The sequence below is a fragment of the Rhinolophus ferrumequinum genome, chromosome 10 (genome assembly GCF_004115265.2).
Source record: "Rhinolophus ferrumequinum isolate MPI-CBG mRhiFer1 chromosome 10, mRhiFer1_v1.p, whole genome shotgun sequence".
In the NCBI taxonomy this organism is placed as follows: Eukaryota; Metazoa; Chordata; class Mammalia; order Chiroptera; family Rhinolophidae; genus Rhinolophus; species Rhinolophus ferrumequinum.
In genome coordinates this window covers 23,874,588-23,884,120 of record NC_046293.1, presented here as the reverse complement: position 1 = coordinate 23,884,120, position 9,533 = coordinate 23,874,588, and the positions used below count along the sequence as shown (strand labels likewise).

The 9,533-nt window shown below is 44.4% G+C and overlaps 1 protein-coding gene across 5 annotated transcripts; it reads left to right on the top strand.

Moving 5' to 3' along the window:
- The first annotated feature begins 2,737 nt into the window (after positions 1–2,737).
- Positions 2,738–9,528, top strand: ING4 (inhibitor of growth family member 4). Of its 5 annotated transcripts, none has more exons than XM_033116489.1 (8): positions 2,738–2,874; positions 5,574–5,645; positions 7,327–7,493; positions 7,673–7,787; positions 7,950–8,058; positions 8,291–8,438; positions 8,697–8,758; positions 8,873–9,528. In XM_033116489.1, the coding sequence occupies exons 1-8, from the start codon at positions 2,838–2,840 to the stop codon at positions 8,910–8,912; spliced, it is 750 nt and encodes a 249-aa protein (XP_032972380.1). In that variant the 5' UTR covers positions 2,738–2,837; the 3' UTR covers positions 8,913–9,528. The 5 variants fall into 5 exon arrangements, with proteins under 5 accessions (XP_032972380.1, XP_032972383.1, XP_032972382.1 ...); XM_033116492.1 differs by having other exon boundaries at positions 7,673–7,778; positions 8,873–9,343; XM_033116491.1 differs by having other exon boundaries at positions 2,739–2,874; positions 7,953–8,058.
- Positions 9,529–9,533: the final 5 nt, after the last annotated feature.

Below are 9,533 nucleotides of genomic sequence, written 5' to 3'. Positions count from 1 at the left end.
GACCCCCTTTATTTGTAAAGGGGCATGGGCTGAGATGTGGTCCCCAAGGGGCCAGTGATCCCCAAAATGGTCGAGGGTTGCTTAGAAGTGTGGGTTACGGTTTTCCTTGGAGCCTCCTCTTCTCTGCCAACCAAGGCCCTGTACTTTTTCTGTCTCCCCATCCCAAAATCTAAGGAGCTGTGGGAGCTTTGTTTTCTTTATAAAATCCCAAAGCAAGGGGTGTTGCAGAGAAGGGAGAGTTCAGGGCAAACACAAGGACTGGACTTAGCTCTCTAGGTGCCACGGTCAGTTGCCGGACACGGATTTATATATAAATATATATATATATATATATATAAATATATATATACCCACTCATCACGACCATCTTTGTTGTAACCATTTCTGCGTTTATAAATGCATTATCTCTGAGAATTTTCATATTTGATGTTTTATTTTTGTCCTTTTTTTTTTCCCACGCTGTCTTCTGGCCAATGACATTTTTATTTCCTTTTGTCTTTTTTTTTTTTTGTCCCCCCCAAATCATGGCCGATTTCAGAGAAAAGAGAAAATGGAAAAAAAAATCAGGAAACCAGTTGTTATAAAGCAATTTAAAATGAAGAAAAAACTTATGTACAAACCAAGGGATGTTTTTAGAACCTTGTATAGAAATAAATTCGTGTAAAAGGATCAGAGGCAGTGGAGCTACTGATGTGAGTGAGCATGGGAAAAAGCTATTTGGGGACATGTTCAAGGCCAGTACTAAGGGTTTACACTAGAGTGTGTATATGTGAAGAACGAATGCTGTGTGACGAGATTCTGTGTGTATCCCCAGTCCTAGAAGGGTACAGCTTTGATATTTCTGAAATGAAATCTTCATGAGAGTTTCTACATACAAATCTTGTCATGAAGACTGCATCGCCTAAATATGTGAGAGCAAGGTTTTAGTCATGTTAAAACTACTAAGCTCCTTATCAAAGAAATGCAAGCATGGCCTCTTGAAAGGCTCTGCAGTCCTGCCTAAGCATCAGTGGGCTCGGTGCTAATTCCAGTTGGCATGTATGTACACACATAATTCATTATCCTGTGGCACTTCCAACCAGAGGTTTCCAGTGGTGGAAATCACAACCAGGAATGAATAACAATGTAGGACAGTTGTGCTGAGGAACAGAGCATGGTCAAAAAACCTGGACGTCAGCTCTGGCCCTGCTATCAACCAGTGTTGGCCAAGATGCTTCTTCAGTTCTTAAATGAAGGGATTGGGCTAGATCACCTGCGAGATTCCTTTTTGAGAATTAAAAGACCTTAAAGCACAGAAAAAGTGACAAAGCTCTCATGTCTGATAACATGGCTATCTGTGGGACTGCTGGGCAACGATGTTCTTTACCCAGTAGAGAGTGGATAGTCAGTGAAATAATGCCCGCTTAATTTAGAGTTCATTCTTGTGTGTGGGTATCCAAGATAGTCTCCACCTGTGGTGTGACACTAATGAATGTATTACACGACCAAATATGCCAATGTTTGTTAACTTCTGAATACCACATTTTCCCCTCCTGCTCTAACCAACTGTTGAAAAGACCCTGACATCCCAGGTATTAGAACCAGAATCTACTTTTTTTAAGGATATGCTCACTCATGGCAATGAAATAGGTACTGTTGTTCTCATTTTACAGAGAATAGGCACAGAGCTTAAATTACCCAGGCGCATGATACTGGGAATGAAGTCTTCTAGATTCTATTGCTGTTATCTTACCACCTGCTCAGTAGTAAACTGGGGGTTTCATCTTACTCTTCTTCACATATTTGGTCTAAATTATATGGCTGAAAAATCATTAAAAAGTGACCATGTGCCATCGATAATTATTAAGAATGTCTGAGGGGTGACAAATGATCTCCACTGTCATGCTAACACCACTTTTAGGCTATGGGCTTGTGCTGGTACCCTGTCATGCACTTGATTGCTTTCCATCCTGATGAAAAGCAGTTTTCATTGTGTTGCAGCTGACTAGGGTAATAGCTGGCATCTAACTGGCTCAGTTGGAACTGAGATCCATACCCCATTTCTTTCAGTCATGATGCTAGTTAACATCACGTATAAATTCAAATAAAAAGGGAGACAAACGAGGGCAAGGCCGGAAGTACTATGTCATTTTGTGTGAGAATGTATTCGAGTGGAAATGAACAGGAATCTTGACAAAAATAATTAGACCTTTATTGTGTGAGTAGTGCTTTGTACTTATAAGCTGAGTTTATAAGTAATAACCTTTCTCCATGTTAAAAAAATAATCCTAGGGAGTTGGTACTCGTGTGCGTGAAAAGAAATGCCAAGGGTTTAAATCTCAACACGGATTAGCCTCCGCAACTTCATTAACAAAATCTTGATTCAGGCAGGACCTGCTCTAGTCACCAGATTCATATTCTGCAAAAGGGAAAGATTCCCCAGTTACTGAAAAGGGGTGTTTATGCAATACAATCCTAAAAAGACAAGGTGTTTTGGGTTTTTTTTACTTCATTACCGCACTTTCCCGTTTTGGAGGGAAAAAAAGTTTGATAGAGAATGCAAAATGGCGATCTCCAGTGACGTCATGCCTGCCACGGTCGGTCGCGCATGGGGGGCTGAGGAAGGGCGGAAGCGGGTTCAAGCCGCTTCAAGGCGCCTCATTACGGGCGGTCCTGGCTACTTACGCAAAAGGACAAGCGTCAACAACGGGCGGATGTGTCCCAGCGGATAATTTACTAAGGGCGGAAGTTCTCCTTTTAAGGGCGGAAAGGCCCTAACCTAAGAATAATAGCTTCAGCGCTTATCGTGTTTCAGTTACTTCCGGGGAGGATCGGAAGTTGCTTTGTTTTGCTTCAAGATGGCTGCGGGGATGTATTTGGAACATTATCTGGACAGTAAGAGCAGGCTGGAGGAGGGGGTCAGGGGTCAACAGAGTGGTGGCGGGGATCAGGGCTGAGAAGATCTATGGCCCCGAAGTCCCGATGGTTAGAAGGTCACGATTGTGAAGGGGTTCCGGGAGAGAAAATATTGGAGGATATGAAGAAAGAGGGGGCGGGGCAGCGGGGTCTAGGCTGCGATTTGGGGTGTAGATGAGGGAGGGGCTGCGCGGCGGGGCTGATGTCTCTTGAAGGGCTAATGTGCAGAGCCGGAAAGATGTTTGCTGTCCCCATCTTCAGGGTCTCCAGCCTCGGTGTATTTTTTTCTCAGAATCGGTCGTTTTAGTATATCACCCACTGCCATTTGGAGCAGCGACAAAGACCTCGCGGCTCCTCCGCTAAGTTCTTTCTCAGAAGTGGCTTCTCATGGGTATGTGGGTTGTGAGTGACCACTGTCAGATGATGAGCTGGAACGCTTCTCTTGTTGGAGTAAAGATCCAATTCCCATCAAATGGAAATCTAGTGTTACGTTTATGCCGTTTATGTAACCCACCCCTTCACAAAGTATGTCACCCTATGCGCTTACATTTGTCTTCATGTTGGGAGTCATTCATTCATTCGTTCGTTCATTGAAGGCTTGTGATGGATCAGACATAATGGCAGGTGCTGAGGATATACAAAAATAAGTAAGACATAGCCCCTGCCTTCAAGTGCTCATAGTCTCTTGTAGGAAACAGATTCTGCTAATACGGATAAAATAGTGTGACAAGTGAAATACTAGAAATACATTGAAAGGACACTTGATAACACTGGAGAGAGACTAATTACCTGGGGATGGAGTTAAAGCTTTACAGAGGATGTGATGTTTGAATCGAGTCTTGAAGGTGGAGTCTTAATGGGTTTGTGGCAAGGTCAGGGAAAAGTGAGGTTAGAGTGTTTGATATATAGGACTCTAGGTGAAAGACTGGGAAGAGACACTGGAGAAAGAGGCTGGGGCTAGAGTGTGCAAGCTCTTTTAAAGTCACGCTAAGAAGCTTGCACTTTAAATAGTGAGGACCCAACAGATTTTTTAAATAGAGTGATTTTTATAAAGGAAAGTAACTGTATGTATGATAAATTGGAGCATAACATTGGTAATAGGGAGATCAATTAGTGATAACAGTCCGGGTCAGAGATGAGGATCTGATCTCAAGGAGTGACAGAAGTATTTAGAAGTTAATTATGACAGGACTGATTGGTGACTCAGTGGTTGAGAGAGAAGGAAGGATCTAAGGTGACTTCTTGATTTCCTGCTTGGGACGTGAGGTAGACAGTATATCATCAACAAGATAGGAAATTCAGGAGTAAAAGCAACATATTTAATTTAATTTAGACTTAAGCATAGGAATGGTAATTGTATCCATGAGAATGAATGAGCTCAGGATCATGGAAAAACAAGTGAGAAAATGAGAGGATTAAAGTGTAATCTCAAGAAAACATAACATTTAATGGACAGGCTATGGAAATGTCAATGTTGGAATTACCAGTAAGTATATGATGAGATTTGGAATCCTAAGAGGAAGAAAGTTACTCGAAGGAGAAAAGATGTTTCAGACACATATGTTAGAATAGGACTAACAATAGGTCACTTGCTTTGATAAGTCATTAGTGACTTAAAGTAATCTCAGTAAACTGGTGGTGGCAGATCTGAGGTTATAGGTTAAAGCAGTGCAGGCATTTTAAAAGTTTGAAGTGGAATCATGCAAAGAGATTTTTCTTTTATGGGAGAGACATAAATATTCATGCATTTATTCATGTATTTATTGAGGTCCCTCTGTATGCAAGTCATAGTTCTATAAACACTAGGGAAACAGAAGACAGGCATGCCCAGCCTTTCTGGAGAGTTGGGGACACAGATACCCAAAAACAAAAAAAGCCTAAGAAATTATACAATTAATTATTTAATTATAGCTGGATATGTGCCAAGCAAGGTAGAGACAGAAAAACTTGACAGTGTAATCCAAGACACTTGTTGGAGTCCAGAGAAGTCAAGGTTGAGCTGAGCTTTGAAGAATGAAGTAGGCCAAGAGGTATGGTGGAAGTGGGATCAGGAAGACCAGGCGGTGCATTCCAGGCAGAGAGCAGCATGTGGAAAGCCAAGTGGCAGGAGGAATGCTCGTAAGTTCCAGATACTCAGAGGAGGCCAGTATGATCTGAGCAGAGAGAGCACAAAGGGAGACTGACATGAGTGAAGGCTGGTGTGAGGTAAGCCAGGACCAGAAAGTGCAGAATAGGACAAGGAATAGTACTGTAGGAAGTTAACTGGAGGGTTATAAGCCGTAGAGTGGCTTGATCAGATTTTCATTTTTTAAAAGAATATTCTGGCTACTATACAGAGAGCAGATTGTGTGTATGTGATGAGTGGTGGAGGATACCATGAGAGTTTTTGTGAGTTGAGGGCAAGAAGCTTGGAGTCAGAGACTGAAAATGAAGAGCAAGGGCTTGTTTGTAGAGTAAGGTCACTGAAGGGAAAAAGGGTGGGAAAGCTGTGCAGAGATGGAGAGGTTAGTTGTGGAGAGGCAGACACAGCCTCTTCTGAGAAAGGAATGATGAATGCCATCACAGATACATCCAAGGGTTCAAAGGAGGGAAAACTGAGTCCTGTTTTAGACCTGTACTTTAAAAGCAGCTATAAGGCCTATGAAGTCCAGTGATTCTGTTTCTCCTCTTCTCCCTAGGTATCGAAAACCTCCCCTTTGAACTACAGAGAAATTTTCAGCTCATGAGGGACCTGGACCAAAGAACAGAGGGTACGTACAGAGTAAGGAATCCATGTGTTACACTGAGTGTGTGTGATCATTTCTTTTTCTGTTCGGTGGTACCATATCGTTTGGTCTGATCTGGAGGACTGTGGCTTCTCTCTTTTTCACTCTTGCATTTCTTAAAAGGAGAGTGATGATCTGCATATGTATATCAGCTTTTCCATAACAAATGGAATATTGGGACAATGCCTGAAGAATTCAGAGACGCTGTGTTCTTCATATCTTCCTCAAGAAGAATTCAATAAACCACAGTAAACTCTAGAATCATTTCTGTTCTCCATGTTCAATATATTTATAGGAAGGCTAGAATCTTCCTGCTCTACTGGATTGTTAATTTTACTGTCACAAAATTCAGTGTGGCTTTGGACTGCAACTCATGTAGACAGGAGCTTTGCTGTATGAGAAGTTCTTAAAGAGAGAGGAAAAACAGCAATTAACATCAGGATCTCTACTGTGTATTCAACCTTACAGAAGCACTAGATACCACCTGTGGCCTTGGACGTTGAGCAAGTTTGGCTGCATTAGGCATCCATTTGAAGTGTGAATGCCTCAAGTGAATACTTGGAATGGTCAGGTTGGTCTTTTCAAGGTCAAAGATGTTTGTTGGAGCTATCCCCCATACCTGCTGAAAGATATACAGGTCTTATCTTCCATCCTTATGTAGCCATGCTCAAGGATGTAACAAGCTGGTGTTAGAATACCTAAAACTGTGATTTAAGTTACTCTGGGTAACTTTACTCATGAAAAGGTGACCAGCATCTAAAATCCTGGACGTAGGCCCCTGAGAACTGCCTGCCGAATTCTGAGAACCAGCTTGCTTGCTTGCTTCGTAATACAGTTCCAACTCTTGAGTTGATGCACAGAAAGACTGGTTGGAGATCATTGAACTACTTTCTTTTTCAGCTTCCTCCAAAGACCTCAAACAAATGGGGCATAAGTATAGACTGCACACTTCGCGTTGTCTGTTGCTGCACACTGTTACAGTCATGCTTCTGTCTCTTCATGGACATTATTTATGAGTCCTACCAAATATTAGGTAGTAGACTCTGCAGTCTCCGTGTCTTGGGACATCACCTGCCTTCCAATATTAAAATGTTTGGAGCAATATTGAAGATAGCAAACAGAAAAAAAGTGAGGAGAAATATTAGCAAGTTGCAAATGATGAGCAAAATAGGGTGGCAGTAAGTAGAAGAACTGTTACATTAATGAACTAGGGTTTCATTTTAAATGGATGCACAGACTAGAAGCCAGCAGCAGTGGATGACCCAGCCTGGCTTACAGTACTCAGAACTGTTGTGGGATATTTTTGAGACAAGAAGCCAGGTGGTTTTTGAGACAGAATTCACGGTTCAAGAAGCAGCAGAAACCCTGCAAAGAAGCATCTTCAGACATCAACAAAGATATACTTCATATTAGTGCAATGTGCAAAGGATCCATCATTACGTTTCAATAATTTGTTTCTACTGATAGCAATGTTTTCAGCACCGGAAGTCACCCTTAAACAAATGTTGTCAGTATGTTGTATTACTTGAGTACATGGCACAGTACCTTCAGTACGTTTTAGTTGGAAGGTTATCATGGTCAATGGAAAAGGTCCAAGGAACAAGAGGAAGAAGTGTGTTTCACCTAGCCGCTCGGGCCATTGTGACCAGGCCTCTCTCTGTTGTAGACCTGAAGGCTGAGATTGACAAGTTGGCCACTGAGTATATGAGTAGCGCCCGCAACCTGAGCTCCGAGGAAAAACTGGCTCTTCTCAAACAGATCCAGGAAGCCTATGGCAAATGCAAGGAATTTGGTGACGACAAGGTGCAACTTGCCATGCAGACCTATGAGATGGTATGGCCCTGTTCATGGCTCCCCACTTACCTCCTATCTATTCCTTGGGGTCCTAGACCCCTCCTTCAGCTATGTCGGGATCTGTTTTGGGTCTGAGAGATCCATAGAATCTGTCTTAGCCTGTTTTCTTTTACTGGAACCAGACTTGTACCTCCTCCTTCTCCTCCCTTCCCATCCAGGTGGACAAACACATTCGGCGACTGGACACAGACCTGGCTCGTTTTGAGGCTGACTTGAAGGAGAAACAGATTGAGTCAAGTGACTATGACAGCTCTTCCAGCAAAGGCAAAAAGAGTGAGGAGGGGGGTGGGCTGTGAGAGGCGGGGTGAGGATGCAGAGAGAGAAGAAGCCAGCTCTCCAGCTATGAGGGAGGGGCATCAGGTTGGAAAGAAGAAGAAAGAGGTCTTAACCCGTCTTTCTGTCTCTCTGCCTTCTGGCTTTCCCCCTCTTTCCTAGAAGGCCGGACTCAGAAGGAGAAGAAAGCTTCCCGTGCTCGTTCCAAAGGGAAAAACTCAGATGAAGAAGCCCCCAAGGCTGCCCAGAAGAAGTTAAAACTTGTGCGCACGTGAGTGTATCAGGGAGCACTTTGTCAGATGACATGCTCTTCTCTCCCACCCCCCACTCCCACCCCACCCTGCCCCTTGCCACTTTCTCTATCTTCTGTGCCAGTATCTCCTCTCCTTATCATTTTGCTATTTGCTGGACGGAGAAGCCCCAAATCACTTGCCCCACCAAGGCCTCAAGTTGTAGTTACCTTTGGCATACAGATGACACTTTCTCTTCCTCTTGGCATGCAGAAGTCCTGAGTATGGGATGCCCTCAGTGACCTTTGGCAGTGTCCATCCCTCTGATGTGTTGGATATGCCTGTGGATCCCAACGAACCCACCTATTGCCTTTGTCACCAGGTCTCCTATGGAGAGATGATTGGCTGTGACAACCCTGATGTGAGAACCGTTTTGCCTCAGAATGGGGGATCCTAGGGGACATAAAGAGAGTGGGAACTAGAGGAGGGAAAATAGTTGAATAGTGGGACTTCAGAATAGGAAGAAGGCGGTTGGAGTTGTTTGGCCTTGGGACCTCTAAGAATTCTCCAAAGGGATGGGATAGGGGAATACTAAGGAATCTAGGATTGGGGACTTCTTTGCTTTCCTCTGCCCCACCCTGGTCCGACTTTTGCTTCTTCCATCCTGTTCCTTTTCTAGTGTTCCATAGAGTGGTTCCACTTTGCCTGTGTGGGGCTGACAACCAAGCCTCGGGGGAAATGGTGAGTGAGAGTTACGGCAAGAGCTGAGCTGCCCCTAAATGGTGTAACAGAAGGCGTTCTCCCTCACTCCCTTTCTCCCTCCCCTTCTCTATCTTTCCGTTCATTCCTTTTTAGGTTTTGCCCACGCTGTTCCCAAGAACGGAAGAAGAAATAGATAAGGGCCTTGGATTCCAACAGACTTTCTTCCACATCCCCGGACCCGGGCTAGTGGGGAGAGGAATGCCTGTGCTGGGGCCAGGGCGTTCAGGGAGAAGTGGATGGTGCAGTGTTAGCATCCCTTCTCCTCCACTCTCCCTACTCCTGGTGCTGAGGCTGCATCCAAATCCTGGTAGGGAGGGGTGCCGCAGCCACTGAGGATGTGTGCTCTCATTCAGCCCACCCCTTCAGAGGGAAGTGGTCTTGCCCACTCTCCTTTTGCCTCCATGCTGAGGTTGGTGCTGTATTTCTGAGGGATGGTCCTCCTTACTCCCCGTGCTTTGTATTTAAGGACTTGGGCAGTAGCATGGGGGCACTCCCCCAGCCCTCCTAATTCCCTACCCCCCGTGGCGGGGGGGGGCCGTGGTATAATAAACTTTCATCATTCTCTTCCTGCTTTTTCCATGGTGGGGGGGTCCCCCAGTTTATCTGGGCTGTGGCCCTAGTTAAAGGGGCACCCCTTCCTCTGTGCCAAGAGGAGTCACCCTGGCCCTGTGAATGGCAGAGGGGACAAGGTGGAATGCAGATAAGACACATGTGAAGGAATTTGGTAGGGGAATAAAAGCTATACCTGTCGGCC